Below are 20,000 nucleotides of genomic sequence, written 5' to 3'. Positions count from 1 at the left end.
GCAATTTGTTCTGCAACCCAATCCATCGATGCCGGGTGCGAGTTAGTCCGTGAAAGCTCATGATGTCTGCAAGTAAGGAAATCATGATCAGGAATTAGTACATCAGCACGATATATCATCACACTCGTTGACTTACCGAAGGCCAATGAGCTTGGATAGAAGTGTTCCTCCGGGCGTTGGATGGAACGAAATAGTACAATCGATCGCTCGATCAGTTGCACATGGAAGCTTGGTTCGCCTAGCTGAAACACGACCGTGTAGGTGAGCTCCTGCTTCCAGTCGCAATCGTAAGGCATCTCGGCCTTGTACCATTGGTTTAGGTCGAACACCATCAGCGTGGTTGTGTTGTTGGAACCGAGCCAACTCAGCACGGTCAGCGTAATGAGTTCGTCCTCGTGAGCAACCTTCTTTCGCACGGTTTGTACATTCAGTGGCCGACTACCGGGATCGTAGCTTGATAGGCTAAGTCGCTCCGAGCAGGATAACAGTTCGTCGTAGATCGGTGTCGATCGACCGTTCAGAAGTTGCTTATGTTGACACATGAGCAAGTACAGAACGGCAAACGCCCCGTCGGGGTGCGCATACAGCACCCACAGGTACAAACAGGGCTTCGGATCATCGCTGGGTTCGCAGAAATCCATCGACACAACCGAACAATCCTCACACGGAGCCGCGATACGATGGATGCGCGAAAGGGTCGGTAGGTCGTACAGCAGCACGGTACCATCAACGAACCCAACGGTGAATGCTCTCAGCGGAGTGATATCGAGCATAAAGCATACCGATGCGTACACTTCTTGGGGTAACTGCAGCCCCACGTACAGTCCTCGATCACGCACCTGCTCCAGTCGATCGATGATTTGTTCGAGATCGCATTGAAACAGTTCGATGTGACACTGTCTTTTGACAACCCCGGTGCGATCGATTAGAACGCTGGTCGTGCCGACGGGCGTTTCGTGCTCCACTATACCGATGCATCCATCCACGATCAGTACTTTTCCATCCTCCGTACCGGCGGCCAAACAGCAGCTAAACTGGTACAACGATCCAACGGACTCGCGTGTATTGTTGATCCACCTTAACGTCCGGATGTCTTCCTGTACATCGATACGACCCAGTTCGCGGCATCTCCGAAGCGAGAGAAATGCAATCTGCGACTGTTCCGTACCCAGGCACAGCGCCACAGCCAAAACCGTCGTTTGACTGTTCAGACACACTTCCTCAACACATTCGATCGTGCAAGGTTTAGATTTGCTGCAAAAGTGAAAACGCAGATCAGTAAGCGGTCGTTCGAAGTGATCAGCTCGTCCGCGAAAAGATCGCTAACCTCGCTGTGCTGTTGAAGTTGTGTGAAATGACCTTCCGGTTGGGGTCTATGTTGAACACTTCCAGTACGGAACCGCGAGCGTACCAAGCGAGAGAGTTTCGCTCCAGAATTCCACTTTTATCTGGAATCGAGAAAAGCCAATAAAAACACAATGGACCCTTTTCCTCGGCGGAGCATCGTACAAACCTTCATTAGTTGGTAAATGAGCGCCGATTTCCCGCGAATACCGCACGCTATCAACTAACTCGAGACAAATTTCGGAACTCATTTTATGGCGAACCAGCACCGAAAAACCTTTAATTTATTTACTATCCAAGAGCTTTAAACACAGGGCATAGGATAGAGCTATGATATTATCGAGGAATAATCGAATTATTCGCTTCAAACGATTTACAAATTAGTGCTCGTCGTTGCGCACCGGTTTTTTCTTCTTCTTCCGCCGCCGCTGTTTTTTCGCGCTCAAGCTGTCAAAACCAGTTTGGCAGGATAACAGGCAGAATAAGAGGCAGAATAAAAGGCAGAATAAGAGGCAGAATAAGAGGCAGGATAAGAGGTATAGGCACTATAAGCTTTTAAAGCTTTTAAGCTTTTGAAGCCGACCAGAGGGCTGGTGCCAAGACCCAGAGCACCGTTCGGGCGGAAACGGAAAACGACGTTGTGAAACTTCGAACTTTTTCGCGGTTACGACGACACTAGCTTAGAGGTTTATTGGGTGTTTCCCATAAAAGAACAACTTACAGACGCAACCTACGAACTACGACGGACGCCGTCTAGCTTTAGAAACTAGTATTCGTCTTAGTCGTGTAAAGTTGCGTTGCGAAGGTCCTGTACGCATGTATGGTGGAATTTGTTTTTTTACAACTTTTGTTACAAACTCCGCTGGCAAGTTATTTATGGAAATTATTTTCCCGACTTGTCTACCAGCGGTCTTTATAATTTCTACTAGAACCGCCGTACCAGCGAAGCCAAATCTCCACTCCATCTCCGTCTCTCCGTCCAGAACTGCTGGACGAGCGGACGGACGATCAGCAGCATGTGACCTACCTACCCCGTGCGACCATCCGGATCATCCGGGCACCGCATTCTGGCGAGAATCCTTTGTGTTTCGGATAAACGCTTGCAAGTAACCAGCCAGATGCCCCTTTTCTGAGAGCGAGATGATCTTTACTTCCAACATGGTGAGCAACCCTTGCTTCTTTTCAGAACAGAGGACCTGTTTTCTAGCGTTACTGTGACCAACCGGTGGACGGTGGTGGTTGGTATCGCGCACGGTATCCCGCAAGAGTGAGAAAGCCGTGGTTCTGGTTTCGTCGTGTGCTGTCTAACAAACGAAGTAGCACTCTTCCAAGTGCTGCAAACATATAATCTTGCAACGGAGCTCCTGTGCAGAGAAGCAGCAACCGGCGTGTTTGTGTTTGAAGCTGAACAACCACAGCTCTTCCGGAACGGGTATGTAGTACCACGAAACTCCACTAAAGGGAAACTTGCACTCTGTAATAATCCTTTATTGTAATCATTAGCAAGAAATAGCATCGCAGCTGCTAGACATCGTGAGCCCATCGTTGCCTATTCTGGTATGGCCATCTCCGATGAGCTTGGAGTACATTTTGTGGAGAAGCTGAAATAAGAAATAGTTGCAAACACAAGGGGTTACACTTATGCCCGACATTTCCCTTTATCGATTTACCATCTATGCTTGTGGAAACAGGAAGTATCGGTGTTTTATTATCACGTGCGGCGTCGGAACCTTCAGCAGTATTCCTAGACGATAGGGTTTCCTTTGTTGGTACTCCGGGAAATGATCGAGACTTTCGCTGTCCGTCAAACTGTGGGCACTGCAGCACGATTTTTCCGTTTGATGCACTTCGACACAGTTCTTCAAGAAAAAACTGCTTCCGCTCTTCGTCTCCCGGGTTTCCTGCATACACGGTGTTCATGTAGTGTTGCAGGAACTCCTGAACACTGCCGATGGCTTGTCCATTGTAGAATTGACCTAGAGAAGTTTCTCCATGGGTTTTAGGAGTGCCTGATTCAGTTGTTGGTTTGGTCACTTCGGATGTTTGTATGGCATGGCGCTGTGCCCAATTCAATTCGCTAGGAATCGGATCTTCTGATTGTTCCGTGCCAGTTTCCAGCTGGATAGTAGTTGTCAAGAGCGGAACTTCGGTTGTGCTTCTAGTTTTCCTACTTTTTGGAGCATCCGTAAATGGCAATGGATCTTTTGAATCATTTGCAGTCTCTTCAGCGGAAGTGTCCCCGCCATCCGGCAGATTGTCGACGGATTGTACCAACACTTTTTGCAACGCTAGCAGCAGTTTTCGCTTGGCATTTTTACGATAACAATCCGGACAAGGACTGATCAAACTACGCAACATATCATATCGATAAGGTTCTTCGTAAAGCGTTTTGCAAAAAGCACTTTTTTCTTCCAACTCCGTTATGATATCATCCAGTTCGGATATCAAACGATCTCTCCAACGCTCAGGAGATTTTGTGGTAATCAACCCACAAGACATCAAACGATGGCGCAACACTTCCGCAACGGATGCCTTGCTGCGCATCAACTGCAGCGTCGATTCGTCGCTGCTATCCTCACGAGAACAGGGACTACAACGACAAACCAGATGAATATATTCAATTTCTGTTTATGATCACTGCAAATATGGAGCTTCCATTCTACACACCCGAAATGAGATTGATCCAATCCTACGTGTCGCCGGTGCTGATCATCCGTTTGTCTTTTCGCTTTCACTGGTATAGTATGAAAGTGGGCTCTTAGATGTTTGATAGGGGTCCTAAAATATCGAACCGATCGGGCACCCGTCGTTGCGGCTAGTAACAGCATCACTGCACTAAAACGTAAAACGTTCATTCTCGCGATTACGACCCAAATGTTCTTGGCAACGAACATTCGACGACGTTTATTTATAAATTTACCCCTTGGTGAGGTCTTCTGGTGGCGACCTCATAACCAACGACCTGGTTCATTACCGGTACAAGATGCCATCCGAACACGTATTGAACGTGATGTTAGATCAAATCTGAATTGGTCACATCTTTGGGTACATGGATCGTATGGCTTACAATACTCTCTTAACATAACAACCCCGCCGTGTACTCGTAGTGCGTACAAAACATCGCCCATCAAACATCGCCCGCCCCAAACCCATCGAGAGGCGGGATAGTTCGAAAAGCATCAAAAGACTTGTTTCGGCGAAAAGCGAGGAACCTCTTTAGAAAAGCTCACTGCGATGGAGCATACAGGCCAAAGAGTGAAGGCAACGGAATGATGCCTAGGCCAGTGGAAACAGAGTGAACGAAACAGCAACAGGCAACGATAAACGCATGGAGCATAGTAGTCGTCTATGTGGTGAGGTAGGAAGGCTGAGACGCCTGACTGGGGGGCCGCACCTTTGAAGGTTTACATCATTGCCAGCCAAACGCATACGGAGACACTCGCCACTCGGAGACATAACAGTATAGACGGACGCGATCGAAACCAAAAAGAAAAACATAAACCAAAGGCGATACAAACACCATCAACACCATCGTCAAGAGACCCCAAGCCGACACAGAGCACAAGGTTGCAAGCTCCATCAAAGTAAGTCGGAGGGGTTCGGTTGGCACGTAGCGATCGAGGTTACTTGGTTGTGTGTGGTTTCGTATGAGCCAGAAGTTAAGAAGTGGATGGTCAGCAGCAGCAGCCCTACTTGCGTGATGTTTGTCCTCTGTTGGAAAAGTGCAGTATTCAGCATAAACCTCGCGAAGTAATCGATCAATTCGGGAGCGATTCGATCGCTTTACCTTTCGGTGATCCGTGTCGATGTGGTATGTTTGTGTCTGTGAAACTGCTGAATGATAGTAGAGCATGTTGCGTACGTACTTCTGTGCTGATCTGTGAGATGCGCACGATCGTGCTCCAATAGTGGCCGTGGTGGCAATTATGTTAACCGTTAGCTAGAGGTCATCGTCGTCGTCATCGTCGTAGGAAGAATTAGCTTAGGCTGAAAAGCTCGCTCGTTGTGAATCATCGCTCGTACGGCAGAGTGTGTGAAGCCTGTATCCGCAAACACGGTCACATCGTCGTCGTCGTCGTCGCCATCGATCACGGAGACGATCACGATCGTCCCATGATAGCACGGTTGTGCTGCAGTCGAAATACAATATCAAATTGTATACATACATCACGCCCTGTAGACCACGAGCAGCCACGCAATGCCACGGAAGTTATTGAAATTTCTCATTCTCTTCGACAACACATCGCTGCTGTACTTCCCGGGTCAGTTCCTGTCCGGGCGGGTTCTGCTTGAGCTGCAGGACGACACACCGGTATTGGGTAAGTGGATGGGGTTGCTGCCACAACCTTCAACCTTCCAATGGTCAACACCGTCGATCATCATCATTCTGCTCCCTTCCTTGCGTTACACCCCCTGTCGTGAATGCTTGTGTAACCGCGCACGGCACCGTCGGATGTGCCCAGTAGTGTGCTGGTGACGCACTCTTTACGTTGAAGCATCGGCGTTGAGGGTGGTGGTGGTGGGTGCGGTTCAGTTTATGTTTAACCGATTTACCGCATTAGCCTCGGGGCGTTGTGCGTACGCACCAGCGGCACAAGTAGTGTTTACCCTGAATTTAGTAGTCATCCTTTCGATCCAATATGGACCATGGATTCCCTGTGATAGTGATTGGATTCCATCCACAGCTTACTGACCTATTCTCCACGAGGTCACACGCTTCGTTTTTGGCTTTTTTTTGCGAATGCTTTTCAGTTATGAAGGACAACAGGGCTTTTTAAAATAGTTGTCTTGTATGGAAAGTGGGCCTTTGTTATGTCCCAATCCATGCGGCATAATGTTTCCCCTTTTGGAATAGGAATATTAATAATGGAATTATATGTGTGCTTACCATCTCGGGGATTCATTTGTGTAGCATTTATTTAAAAATATCTTCGAATAAACGCTTTGCGTTGCTTGAATTTGATTGATTTTACTCCCAAGATTCAAAGGTCCTGACCGAATGTGTTCAACTTTTGTGTACCTAAAACGTGTAGTTTACTTTTTTGCCATTGTGCGACCAGCAATCGGTTTGGTCACCAGGTCCGTTATTATGGCATTCGCAAAAGCCTCTTAGCGAGTGTTTCTCATTGCGATTGCATGACATCAGCAGCAGCAATTTGAGGCCAAGGGATTTGGCATCAAATAAAAATGCGCACGCACCAGGCGGTACACACGCGCCCAGATACCCATTACGTAAATTAATGATGCGATCAATCAATCATCATCCTCATCATGAGCGCAGCATCACTGACCGCTTCCTTTTATAGGACTCCATTTCCATGTTGTCGGCGAATGCGTCGTACGTGTGCGTTCGACTCGGCACGAGCGATCGTACGACAAGGAGAACTACATCGACTTTCGGATGCGCCTGCTCGGAGACTCCGACAACCAGGGGCCAACGGTGCTGTCACCCGGCATTCACAGTTTCCCGTTCAAACTGGGCCTACCGGTCGATCTGCCGTCGACCTTCCTAGGTCGGTATGGCTGGGTGCAGTACTACTGCAAGGCCGGTCTCCGTGAACCGTCCGGGTTGATCCACAAGAACCACCAGGTGTTTATTGTGATGAATCCGATCGATCTGAACCTCGAGCAGCCCTACCTGGCGGTATGTATAACTCGTACTGTCGGACGGCGAACCATTTCTAATCATGCATCAATCCTCTTGCTTCGTTACAGGACCCCTTCAAGTGCAACATTGAGCACAATCTCGGAATGGCGTGCGTCGGAGGGGGAATTGTTAAGTGTAAAATCATCCTGGATCGCGGTGGATATGTTCCGGGTGAATCGATCATGATTAACGCCACCGTAACGAATGCTAGCAGTGTTACAATCAAATCGACGAAAGCAGCTCTCACAGAGGTACGCACAGAGGGCTTCGAGAAGGGGTTGATAGTAAAGTACGTTAATTTGGCTAATCTTGTCCTTCTAGACGATACAGTACTTTGCCCGTGATAAGATCATGCAGACGGAAAAGCGTGAACTGGCGGTGATAGCGCGTGGTAAGATACGCGCCGGTCATAGGGACGAGTGGCAAAATGAGTCGCTGTACGTTCCACCACTTCCACCGACGAACCTTCGCGGATGTCACCTAATACGGATTCAGTACGACGTTTGTGTAAGTGATATCAATGGCTCTGGACGCGCTGGACACTTTGGCTAATCGCTGTTGTTCAAAACCACTCGTTCATTTCCTCCTCGCTCTTTCACAGTTCCTAATCGAACCGAAATCGTTGGAAAAGCAGATCAAGCTGCAGCTACCCATCACACTCGGTACGTACCCGTTCAAGACGGCCGACGGTGACGATACGAACGAGTGGGCCGAAACGATCTACAAACCGGAAACGCACTATCCGTCTACGTTGCCCATCTTTCGACCGTGGTTACACGAGAAAAACGATCAAAAATAGTGCAGCGCGAGCGACACCAGCACCCGCGCTGGTCAGCACAGCTTCGCTTGGCGCAACGAAATGGCCGGTTACCGGTGCCATACATGGAAAACTTAGTAAATTAAACTTTTAAAATGTTAATCACGCCGACAAACACCGTTTTGCTGTGAGCACTTGCAACGTGTGCGTTGGCATGTTAGAATGCGAACTTGTGCATCGTTCCAACTGTGAAGCGATAGACGTGTAAGGTAATAGATTATATTGCATATTAAATAAAGTTCATCTCTATACCTTTATACGAACTCACATCTATCGGTACATTCAAGGAAATGGGTTTTTGTTTCTCCAAGGACGTTTGTTTCTCAACCAAAGTGTAGGTAAGCGGATCAATTTACCTCCATGCCATTTCAAGTGCAAGATTTCAGCTTAGTTTATTTTGATGAGCGAGAAGAACGGGCACTTTTTGATGTCGAGACAATTCCATCACCATCTCCGTCATCGTCTGCGCCTTTACGGCCACGCTTCGCGGGTGCTCGCGTTACGTCCTTAAATGTTGAAAATCCGTGTCAAAATCATCAGCTTATCGCCTTACCCATTATCGAAGATAACCTACCTCGGTGAACATGTTGCTTATCTCGCCGGCAAGGGCTTCTAACTTTTTATCGATCATATCATTATCAGGTCGCGTTGAATCGAAAAATTCGGCATTTTCTATATCGAAAACCAGTGACTCAAGGTTGATGTACAGGTTTTGGGATGAAGGATTCTCAAAGAGAAATGGGTTATACTTGAATTTTATCTTTTTAATCACCTTTTTAAACACATCAACCTGCTCCGTCGATATCGTCGGTGCTTCGGCCTCCTCCAAAAAAGCTAAATTTCGAATGTCCGCTAATACCGGCGGAAAAGACAAAAACCGTAGATTAAGTTGGTTGCAGTGGTGTCTGATTGTCTACTAAAGAATTAATACATACCGGCGTACGGTATAAACTCAACTCGAAATCCAGCCTGGCGGTAACGTTCACCATTAGTATCGAGAGCTTCCTTCTGAGGTACCAGGGCCACAAGTCTTTTCAAGTAAAGAGTGCAGTAGATAAAAAGATAGTTCTCAACAGTAACAAGTAAGCAACTGAGTGTAAACTTACTTGGAAGGTTGCTTCCGTCGTACGGTGAGGATGCAGTAAGCAACTTGGTTCCTCTCTAGACACTTTTCATAGAGCGTTCGCAACAAGACCGTCGAGCCGTGAATGTGTGCCTCATCCGGGTACACGAACAGGCTGCTCCGTACGTGATTAGTGATCGTAACGATGGAGGCAGGTTTAAAACCGAGCAGTCGAATACCCGGAGTTAGGATCTGCTTCATGAGATTCATCTCTTCTGGTCGGAACGATATCGATTCGCCACCGAGTGAAATACATTTTCTGTAATATGATTAACGCTAGTTTAGCGGGCATTTGCTCTCATCTGATAAGATATTAGTTACCTCTGATCTCCAGGTAGCAAAGTGGTGGAGGTGCTAGTATCTGGTTCACCGTCTTCGAGAGAACTCGTCGCTATATGAACACGCTTCGACTCTACTATCTCGTTGGTAGAGCGCAGTAGCTTCACTTTCTTCGGGAATCGGGGTTTTCTGTGGTAAAATGCGTGATAAGAATATACCATGCCAAAGATGGCTCAATCCGAACATACCTTGTGAATGAATAGATGTTAACTGCCAGAGCGATATCTTTCGAAAGATACCACTTAAGGTGTGCGAGGGATCGCTTTTTGAAATCTTTTGTAAACATTCTTTGCAGTAGCTGTTCTTTACATTCCTGGTAACCGGGCGGGTGGAAATCTTCTTCGTCCTCGCCGAGAGCGGTGCAGAGAAATTCAGTATAGAATTTGCTGCAATCAAACGACTCCACCATCGGTAGCAGCATTATTGTGATGTCCTTTTGCAGCAGATCCCTTGCTTTCGTTAGCGATTGCTGATGTTCGCTGCTATTGTTGGTGTGCGGCTGATCGTTCATGGTGAACAGGAAAATTGTCGAATGTTCGAGCTTGTATCCGCAATGGGTGAACATCCGGGTGCATAGCCACAGCACGTTCGCTAGGCTTGTTCCCGACGTGTGGCCGTATTTATGTTCAAAGCCCTCGAAATCGTCCGAATCTCGCAAACGACGCACCTTTTTGATCATTTCCACAGATACGGTGTCTAGGTGCAAAAAGATCGCACACTGTCGAGGAGCAACGATTCCGGATGAAGATTGCTTTCCATCATCATCATCATCTTCCGGTGGTGTTCGATTGTGCTGAACGTTGTACAGGACCAGAGCCACCAGATCCTTCTCGTTGCTGGTTACCATATTCCGCATAACCGCATCCGCAATATCGAGCGTTTCCTTAAACTTTCCATTATCGCTATCAACGAACATTTCTTCCGCACAATCGATTACTAAAACTAACGCCGAACGGCCTCCGTACACGAACTCTTCGTTATCATCTTCCTCGTCCGATTGATTCCCGCCAAAAGTATTAGCTTGGCTCATTATTGTAGTGGATACTGGTGTAGTTTGGAAGATCAAACGCGATCACGACTGTACTCTGGAAACATCGAATTGTAAGAACGGAGTCATTTGAAGCAAACGATTAAAATTAACACCGGCGCCGCCGAGGTTTCCAAACACAACATCAGCACATTCTGATTTTAATATTTCTTGATCCAAAAGCCAAAAAAGTGGAGATCCAGAAGCGATCTCAGCCAAAATCAAGGCACTAAAATGTGATTATCTCAGCTTCACCTGATGAACCCGAGTTGAAGTACTTAAAATACTATTCTGTCTTCAAGCAGCGATAGCTGATGTTACCCTAAAAAGAAACACTTTGATTAAGCACCTTCTGTTTGCTCAAAATATGACTGCACTTACCAAAGGCCAAACCAGGAATGTATTCCCGCCGTATTCCAACGTTATCTTTGCCCTTCGTGCGCAATCCTCTTGCCAATCTGGTTGATTCTTGTTTATTCACGTAACAAAAACACCTGGAATGTATTATTGACTCATTTTGACCCTTTAATTTTTCACAGTCAAATCCCGGCGCTCTTTTTTACCAAAAAAACACAACGCATGTCGACATGTGTTTCGCGCCGCGGAACTTTCGACTCCTGGATCCTGTTTATAATGGTTTAACCCTTCTCCCGACTACGCCATGTCGACTGCATTGTGTTTGCGCACTGCGACAAAAAAGGCTCAATGCTGTTTAGTTAGTTACTTTAGTAAACTGTAAAACTGGAAATCTCATCGCTACTAGTCGTTTATAGTGTGTAGGAATAATATGTTTAGCAGAAAACGCGCCCAAGAAGACAAAATGCCTAATGCCGCGCCGAGGTAAGTTTAGTTTTGTTTACAAACACTGCGTGCGATGCCGGCGTGCCGGGTTTTTTTTTTGCGGATTAATCCTTACCAGCTATGAATTGATGATCTTTCTTGGAACACGCACTCGCGATTATCACTTGCAATCGTTTCCTGTCGCTCGTTTTGTAAACCTACATCAATTTATGGTTGCTTAGATAAAATGCTACCGTTAAATCCCTGATACGGTGGCCCTCGGTTAGTGGTCGCCAAGTTCGTCTTACAATCAGCTGAAACAGAGAACTCGTATCTTATCATTCTTATCAACATACTCCTGCGTACAACTAAATAGAGTATTTTTCATCGGCGCTCAAGGGATGGGCAGTTGGGCCGGTGACCGTCGATAGTGAAGGACGTGTGAACTAGCATTCAATCAGGATGAGTTCTTTAAAGCAGAAAATACGGAATGTGTTCTCCTGGCAGCATGACGATTACAAGTTGCATGGACCACCACCAGTGGAAGCTGCACCATCAGCTTCCGGCGATGCCAATACGGCAAACGGTGGAAATAGGGGCAGTAGGTTTCTGAAAGGATCCACTGCGAAGCCCACGGTATGTGAAGTTGATCTGGTGTGCTCGTGTGTTTCTTGTGGCTTTAGCGTTATCATCATGTGGCGCAAGTGAGATAAGATATTACAACGTCTGACTACAGCTTGAAAGAATGTGTTACAACAAGATTGCAAAACTAGCATCATTATTTAGAACCCCTGGCTACACCATTGCTGTGCTAATGAATGAATTATTGTCTTTACTATGTTTTACAGAATGTGCCATTGAAGGGCGTTGGAAGCCGAACGGCGAAAATCAATAAGAAACGCTTGAACCAAATCAATATCGCTCGCAATTCATCGATAACATCGGCACAGCTCAACGCGGCCGTACCGCTCGTGAACATACGTCGAGCACCCTCGGATAGGTCCGTGCTATCGGAAATTGACCGTGAGATAGTTTCCAAATCAAATCAGTACCGTACACCGAGCAGACCGATAACGGTAGCCTCCATACCGGCCTCAAGCGTCTCCGGTCGTTCGTCAACGTCCACGAAAGCATCCAGCCGTGGAAGCTCCATCGCACCATCATCCCTTACGAGTGCTTCCCAGCCAGGGCCAATCGTTGTAAGAAAGGCACCACCGGCTCCAGTTGGCAATTTGGGAGCAGCACCGGACCGCTCGCTGTTTCGCAGTCAACCAAAACAATCCAGGAGTAACACCGAGGAACAACGAAAATCAATCACGCGGAAACCGCTGCTCAGTGGCTTCGGAAGGCAGAGGTAAATCAATAATTAACATTTGGTTTAGTCCAACACGCTTTATAGTGACCACGCCGAGGACGTTCTTCAATCGCACGATTGGACATTGAATTTATCGAGAAATTGAAGAAATTGAAAATGTTATCGCTCTGCTTTACGGGAAGCTGTACAAATGCCACCGTCTACCAGCGCTCCACAAGTTTCCTGCTGACCTTCACATTAAAACTGGGGCAATCCAATTCCACCGACAGTAATCGTGAAAGGGTTCAAATAAGCTAGCAGAGGTGGATTATCATCGGTTACCCTTCTGATGTAACGGGTTATACTAGGCATTGCTGTAGAGTACATAATTAGTTTAAGGCTCGCCAAGCCATAAGCAGGCGATTAGGTAATTTAACTCTACTCAAATCCCGTTTCCAAGATCTTTGCTGCCACTAATTCCGGGCTATGTAATACCATAAAAATGCGACTTGTTCAAGAAAGAGTGGAGCTCACGGGACGGTTTCGAGGTACTAGGGGTTCGTACTAGGGGTTTCGAGGTACTAGGGGTTTGCCTGGAGGAGCGTTGTTTCATAAACGTTCCGGTATTTCGTGCGTGAGCTTCGTACAGGGTAGTTCTGCTGCGCAAAGCCATCGAGTCGATTACTATTGAGATTGTTGCAGCAGAAAATTGCGACGAAATCAGTATTTTTGTGGTTCTTATTCAAAACCAACGGCCAACACGTGGAATAGCCGAGACACACTTCGCTCGAGCAGTGATGCCAGCGATCTGTCAAAAAGGCGGATAAAAAAACGACGTTAAGCGGACCACACACGCGCCGCATTTTTTCACAATATTCTAGGTTACTTGGATTTATTTAACATATTCTTAGAAACGTGAACATATTTTAAAGTTTCTGAAAATGTGATGAATCATTGCCACAGAGTGTGAAATAAAAACAAAGTAACCTAGAAAGTAACCAATAATATCGCGCGTGTGTGGCCCGCTTAAGCCGTTCGAGCGCACCAACTTTGCGCCGTCGTGGTTGTTGTTGTCGTCGTCGCGTCGAACAAGAAACGCCGTGCGCCGCTGGAGGAAAGCCTTCTTTTTCTCGCCAAGTTTGCCTAAAGTGGGGTTCTCGCATACGGTTAGCCTAGTTTCGACGACCACGGAGCGCAACCGCGAAAGTCTGAGGCCCTCCACCTCCTCCCCTAGTTGTCCGCGACGATGTAGTTTGTTTGCGCGTCGGAAAAACAAACTCTCCGTTGGCCCTAGTGTTTTGCAGAAGGTGGTCCGTGCGTTTTTTGTTCTACCTACAGGCCTCCGAGCGACCTGGCGGTCTGGCGTTAGCAACCGCATCCGCATCCGCAGGCCAGAGTGTTTGTGTGAAAGTGTCTTGCGTCGGTTCGATGCATGTCGATGTCGCGGAGGTCTGCCTCGCGTTAGTTTATGCTAATCGAGGCTTTCGGCCAAGTTACGATCAAGGAGTGTATCTGTGCATAGCAATCATAAGAAAACCGCGAAGTTTCTGTGCGTGCAGTGGCGATCGTTAAAGTGCTGAAAAGTTCGATGCTGCGTCTGGAATTTTGCTCTGGCGCACCAGCATCCCACCAAGCAAAAAGCAGCGTGTGGAGGAAGCCTACTTGTTTTCTTGGTCCTCAATCGGTGCAAAGGAAATTAACGTTTGTGTACGTGTGTACGTGCTTGTGTTGGTGGTTTCTTGGGCGCCCGGGTGGCAATCAGCTAAGAGCAATCATCCCCTCTCCCCAGCATCCACAGCACTTGGCAGCGGATGTGATGCAGCCAGAAGAAAATGCACCCCTTCATGTGGCGTTCGTCGCTCGAGCTAAACGAACTCCAACTTAAGCTGTACCAATCAGCGGTCTACTGCGATCCACAAATCCCAATACCGTTCTGGGACACCTCACCAGAGATCATCCCGTTGAAATGTTGTAGAAGACGGATGAAGATGGATTTGGTTTCTTGAATTTCGAGATCCAACTACCAAATGTGCAAACGCTCTCGAGCGGTTCACCAACAGGGCCTAATGATCGGGTGCCGTGGTGCGTCTCGGAACACGGACGGACAGACGGGCTACTCTAGCTCTGGCTCATTATTATTTACCCCGTATGTATGTTTCTGGGCTGCTTTCTCTTTGAGAACTGGCCGTTTTTCTTTCGGTTTTATTTCTTCACCACGTCTCGATCTCATTCCCATTCACGTCGGGCCGTCGCCACACCAGCACTTTCTCAGCCTCAGTTGCACTCTTTTGGCTTTGGGCGCAGTGTTATTATTCTTGTTTTTTGTTTCTACCGCAAAGGTTGTGCAACGGAAGTCCCAAAAGGCGGAAGCACCGACCCGCAGCAGCAAATAGATTTTCACGCGGGGCAACCAAATTAACAGCAACAGCAGCAGCAACAGCAGTAGGCTGTTGGTTGCCATCTTGTTGAACCCACCTGGAGATCGGGGAGTTTCTGGGTGTTTGGATAAAGCGGTGATAATACACTATCCGCAAAACCCAAACCGTCGGTTGGTTACCTGTTTTAAGAGCTTGAATTGCGCTGGAATAGTTCATCTCGCCTTTGGGTGATTCGTTTGTAAACAGCAGCCTTGGAGGGCGCCTCGACAAAAAACGGACAGACAAACAAGTCACGTACGTCGCGTGCCCACCCCGTTGACGCGGAATATGCTTTACACGTTCACGTTGCACCAGCAATAAGCCGCACCAAGGTGATGTACTACATCGAGTGGCCACTGCACCTCCTCCGTACCGACTGCAAAGAGGTGTCGAGTGAACAGGGCGAGACATCTAAGAATGCATTGCGCGGGTTAAATCAAATTGAATTGCAAATAGGAGAGGAGTGCGAATTGTCTCCGGCATCGGAGACGGCCGAACAAATCCCCGTTCACCGTTGTACTGGTGCCGTACATCAAGCGCGACATCTAAGATAAGATGCACACCGGGAGAACCGTTGTTCGTTTTAGTACGTAGACAAAATGCTACAGCATGTGCAGGCTAGTTCTTACTGCGACCCCAACGATTGCCATTTAGAAATGCACTAACTTCTTGCGTGAACGGGTTGGCGGAACACCAGTCGGTGGAGGATGGGATAAATCGATGCGCGTAATTAGTGCACCAGCTTGGCGACATTCTATACGCCAGACTGGCGGCACCCACGTTTGCGAAGTGCGTCACCCACCGTGGCTCTGACGCGGACTTGCGTTTGTGTGTGTGTTCGAGTCATTAGTTGTTCGAGTCGCATTAATGAGCCCCATAACACCTGGTTTTAAATTCAAGTGCCGCAGTACCCAAGGAACAAACAGCAGCCTGCTGTGCGGTTGATCTACAATTTAACTTTCGCAATCACTGCGTTGTGTCGGACGCTCCGAGGGACGGGCAGACAGCGGTGGCCGGTAGGTCGTCGTGTGCGTACGCACGGTCACGGTTTGTTTAAGGAAACTTGGAGCTACTCCCTGGGCGACCTTGGAAACGATAAGATTAATTGATCTACCTACAAATGTACGAATGCGCGGTTCGCTCTCGCGACCGCTGACGGTGACCGGTGGTGTAAAATGGTTGTAGATTCCCTTTTCCGGTGCACTGGATGCATTTAAGAAATAACTTTGAAAAAAAGGAAAAAAGTCCCCGTGACTACCCTTTCTACCCGGGTTATTTGCCCATCCGTCACGTCTACGGTTCTGGGCAGGAGTGTCGCAATAATATGGCGACTCCGTGTACGAATGCGGTGCAATGCACGTTACTAGAACGATTAGCTCCGTAGAGCGGTGCCGCTCTCTCGTATCGAATTACGGTCGCATGCGAAGGGCAGGCAGCCAGGCAGAGACCGGGTTTACTACAGTTACACACCGATCGAGCGTGGCCAAACCAAGGATCCGTCCATATATTCCCTTGTTCGTTCGGTTTGACTCTTCGCAGCAGGCGGAGCAGCACTTGTTTCTACATTTCCGATCGATCGGCGAGCACCGAACCACCACCAGCCAACCAACCCGGCCTACTCTATCACGGTCGCCGTTTTGCTCGCTATGCGGCGATCTCGCGGTTTTCTTCACGCCACCAGCATCGCATCGCGCGCACGAGAGCTTAATCAAGTTTGAAACAAACGAATAAACCTGTTTTCCCGTGCCCATTTCCGCTATGTGACCGTGGCCGTGTGGTTGGGACTCCTCTCAGACAACACACGCCTCGCGAAAACCGGATCACTTTTGTGTTCCCGCGCGAGGTGCTACGGATTCGGGTAGGTGCTGGGAGTTTGCGCAAAATCTGCGCCTGCATTTGCGAACCGGGAAACGGCTCCTCTGGTCGCACGCTATTGGTTTTCTGTGTTGGTTTTGTCGCTTTTCTGATTGCAAGAAAACCTGTTAAATATCAGAATGCAATTCCCCGAGGAATTTATGCAAGTTGCTTTTGAGAGTGGTGCATTACGATTTTTGCTTTTTAACTGAGTTAATTTAACTGTGGATGTGGATTAACTGTCCAAATTTAAAGAGGAATTGTGGTTAGACGAAAGCAGTATAGTGGAAGCAGCACAAAAGTTTAGTGAATTAAGAAAAGAAAAGAAAATAACTCTTACATACGACCACGATGGTGATGCAAGTTGACCCTTTGATGGAGATCAATTGGATTTGGGTGTCTTGCCATCAGTGTTGCGCCTGTTAGAGGCAAAGGAAACAACTCTATTGGCTTTGATTTTCCCCTTGTGCGTTGAAGCGCGATGTGATCGCCCATTGCATTAGCTGCTCTCTGACCGTTGGAACGCTCTACTCTATTAGTCTCTGGCTGTTTAGAAATATTCTTAAATAATGCGGCCAAGCAGGAAGCGGCCAACAGCCTGTGGGCTCGGTGAATGAAAAGTGCACGATGATGACGTAAAAGAGTGGTAAAAATTAGTAAAAAAGTACATCTCAAATAAGACTAAGTGCAAAACGTGGAGCGCTGATCGTAGTAGACGTCTTTTCGAAACGTCCCGAAGACTACACGGCTGGAGTAAACTCGTGTTTGCAGTGGTAGTGCGGTTGAAGAACATCGGGTTGTTGCTATAGAGCTAGTGCAAAACAGCGAACCGAGCGAGAGAACTATGATCAAACTCAAATCCTTGTTCCGCAGAGGCCAAGGACCGTCGGGTGCGAAACATTCCTCCCAGACGCAACGGTCGTCCTCACCGACCGGTGGCAGTAACGGTGGTGGTGGCGGCGGTGTCGGCCCAGGTACCGGTGGTGCTGGATATGCTTTAGGTACCGGTGGTGGTGGCACCGGTGGCAGTGGAGCTTTGTCTGCGAACGGCGGTGGCACCACCGGTGGTGGTCTGCTGAAGAGTGCAGCATCCGTTTCGAGCCTCGAGTATACGGTCGTATCAAGCAAACCGCAGACCCGTGGTGGTCAACAGCAACGATTCAACGGTTCAAAGGAACGGTTAGAACATTCCGGCCACAATCACAACCAGCTGCAGCATCATCATCACCACCATCACCATCATCCGCAGCAACAAGGGCACCAGCATAGTCGAACGGCATCGGCTCATATGGCACAACACGCATCCAGCGGTGTAATCGGAATGGCCACTGCCTCCTCCTCGACGAACCATCTGAACAAGTTCCCTCCGAGCGGTGGTGATGGTCCGCTGAACGAGCGTGCCGTCGATGCCGGGAACAGCTTGAGCTCCAGCATGGAACAGCTGACCGCCATCAGTTTCGTGGGACCGGAGCGAGCGGTTCAAAAGGCGCCAAAGGGGCATCATCACCACCATCACCAGCAGCAGCAGCAGCAGCCACAGTCGTCCCCGAATCGCATGGCTGAGCTGCAGGTGCATCTCGAGAAGCTGCAAACCGAAAACCGTCAACTGGAGGAGAAGGTCCACGAGATGAGCAGCTGCCAGGAAGAGCTGCTGCTGCTGCGGGACGAAATTGTGCGCCTAAAGGTAAGGGCATCTCTATCTTTCGCTCGTTGGGAATTGTGTCCGCATTGCGACGCACGACGATGATAATACGCTGGTGACCGTGGTTCTGACGTATGCGCTATTTCGTTTCATCTCTTCCAGACGTCACACGAGCAGAGCAATGGTGAGCTGCACCGTTTGCTGAACGAGAACGAATCGCTCCGGGATCGGTTGAAAACGGTCGTCCAGTCGCCGTTGTCCGACTCGGAAAAGCAGCAGCTTATACGCAACACCCAGCGGTTGCATAGCTCAGCGCCGGCCTCGATCGCACTGCCTAATGTAAGTACTTTACGCGCACATCTATTGCTCATACAACCTGCTAGTACTATTCCGTTGACTGATTCCGATCATTAACTATTCCGGTGACTTATTGTTTTCAGAATATGGAACCCGACGGAACACCATGCGTAACGCCCGATTGGGACAAACAATCGTCGAGCAGTGAGGTGGCTGTCGCCTGTTTACAGGATAAGATCATTCAGGTGAGTGAAATGATGTAACAATTAGGAAGAAAACATGGATCATCGAATTCAAGGAAATACATTCGTGAGTCACTCCTTTGAATGGAATCTGTTGGTGAGCAAACGAGATAAGATAACTATTCCACCTTCTCGTCAACAAATGCGCGGTCAAACCGAAATGGAACCGGTGGCGGCATGCCCGAAGACGCATTTTATCTAAAGCAGACTGTTACGTACCCGAATTCCGTTACTGTGTAAGCACTGCTTATCGCGTCGCCCTCTTCTAAAAACAGAATGGGGTTCGCGTTGTTTACATCGGAAACGTATCAACATTGATTATTACTTGGACGATATCACCGAAGGTTGCTTGGAGGCAATTATGTGCAAATATGGCATCGCCAATGATTGCTTGCATTGCTGCATGTGAGCAACGCCGATTAAAAGGGTGATCATTTATGTCGACAGCCCTATGTCGCTTATCTGGAACACACCTTTCGCTGGTGGCGTGTGTCCGCGGGCGTACTTATAAACATCAATCGTGCAAACGTGCCTACCATGTGATCGCAATTGATCGTTGTCACAGAAGAACAGATATTGAAGCTAGTATTGGCAAAGCATTTCTTGTTCCAATGCTTAACGCCTAACGCAATTATTTTTTATTCTTTTGTATGTGCGCTACTCTTACGTTCGAACAAGTTCGATTAGATTTAGATACGAGATGCTGAGCGTAAGAAAGAAAGATGTATAATGCAATGAAGGTTCTTTTTCCCATTTAAAAGGAGAGAATGAATGCAAAAAAGAACCTGTATAAATGGAAGAGGAAGGAATAGGCCCTCTGTGTGTGTCTATGTGTTCCGGTTTGTATCAAATGTCGTGAACATTGTCATCTCGATTTCCTTTCATGCTCGTCAGCCAGCCGAAGGGCCAAATTTTGCTACATTATTCCGGTAGCACCGGATGCTTTTTCGCATAATACTTTCTGTCCTTAGATAGGCCGTGTTCCGGAATTTGAGTTGATTGCTGTGGATTCTGCATAAATTTGCAGCAAATTCTCACTTCGCTTGCGCAATTTTTGCATTTCGGATTGCACAAGCTGGGTACCATGACCTAACACAGTTCCGGGGATTCGTATTACGATTTCGTTATTTGGAACATTCGGAACTACACACAAGCGGAATCGGTGGTAAGTCCTGCT

General features: G+C 47.9%; 4 protein-coding genes across 12 annotated transcripts in view; 2 read left to right on the top strand and 2 right to left on the bottom strand.

The window, feature by feature from the left end:
* LOC125958142 (protein ELYS homolog) overlaps positions 1–1,727 on the bottom strand; it is an 8,228-nt gene extending 6,501 nt beyond the window's left edge. Inside the window, exons 1-4 of the mRNA XM_049691282.1 lie at positions 1,514–1,727; positions 1,328–1,448; positions 137–1,254; positions 1–66 (exon numbers count right to left, since the gene is read on the bottom strand). The exon at positions 1–66 is cut by the window's left edge and continues 465 nt beyond it. Of these exons, the coding sequence (XP_049547239.1) occupies positions 1–66; positions 137–1,254; positions 1,328–1,448; positions 1,514–1,595 (1,387 nt within the window). The 5' untranslated portion in view covers positions 1,596–1,727. The remainder of the gene's footprint in view (positions 67–136; positions 1,255–1,327; positions 1,449–1,513) is intronic.
* A 2,970-nt stretch (positions 1,728–4,697) lies between these two features.
* LOC125958558 (arrestin domain-containing protein 4) lies at positions 4,698–8,085 on the top strand. The gene is made up of 5 exons (XM_049691708.1): positions 4,698–5,663; positions 6,651–6,988; positions 7,060–7,242; positions 7,313–7,498; positions 7,593–8,085. The coding sequence occupies exons 1-5, from the start codon at positions 5,543–5,545 to the stop codon at positions 7,788–7,790; spliced, it is 1,026 nt and encodes a 341-aa protein (XP_049547665.1). The 5' UTR covers positions 4,698–5,542; the 3' UTR covers positions 7,791–8,085.
* A 70-nt stretch (positions 8,086–8,155) lies between these two features.
* On the bottom strand, positions 8,156–10,952 carry LOC125958400 (X-ray repair cross-complementing protein 5). Its single transcript, XM_049691696.1, has 7 exons — positions 10,679–10,952; positions 9,459–10,619; positions 9,253–9,399; positions 8,915–9,190; positions 8,744–8,838; positions 8,383–8,660; positions 8,156–8,314 (listed from the first exon to the last, which is right to left on the bottom strand). Exons 2-7 carry the CDS (start codon positions 10,298–10,300, stop codon positions 8,201–8,203), a joined length of 1,752 nt encoding a protein of 583 aa, XP_049547653.1. The 5' UTR covers positions 10,301–10,619; positions 10,679–10,952; the 3' UTR covers positions 8,156–8,200.
* Positions 10,953–11,484: 532 nt separating this feature from the next.
* The window catches only part of LOC125958146 (cytospin-A-like), an 18,785-nt gene continuing 10,269 nt past the window's right edge, over positions 11,485–20,000 (top strand). The window contains exons 1-5 of one of the 9 annotated variants that reach the window (XM_049691304.1): positions 11,485–11,713; positions 11,926–12,431; positions 17,516–18,326; positions 18,447–18,623; positions 18,725–18,826. In XM_049691304.1, the coding sequence (XP_049547261.1) occupies positions 11,540–11,713; positions 11,926–12,431; positions 17,516–18,326; positions 18,447–18,623; positions 18,725–18,826 (1,770 nt within the window). In that variant the 5' untranslated portion in view covers positions 11,485–11,539. Of the gene's footprint in view, positions 11,714–11,925; positions 12,432–13,451; positions 14,079–17,181; positions 18,327–18,446; positions 18,624–18,724; positions 18,827–20,000 lie in introns of those variants that run through there. The other 8 variants (XM_049691296.1, XM_049691355.1, XM_049691338.1 and 5 more) reach the window with 8 other exon arrangements.

Source organism: Anopheles darlingi, chromosome 2 (assembly GCF_943734745.1).
Source record: "Anopheles darlingi chromosome 2, idAnoDarlMG_H_01, whole genome shotgun sequence".
In the NCBI taxonomy this organism is placed as follows: Eukaryota; Metazoa; Arthropoda; class Insecta; order Diptera; family Culicidae; genus Anopheles; species Anopheles darlingi.
This window is presented reverse-complemented; position numbering and strand designations above follow the sequence as displayed.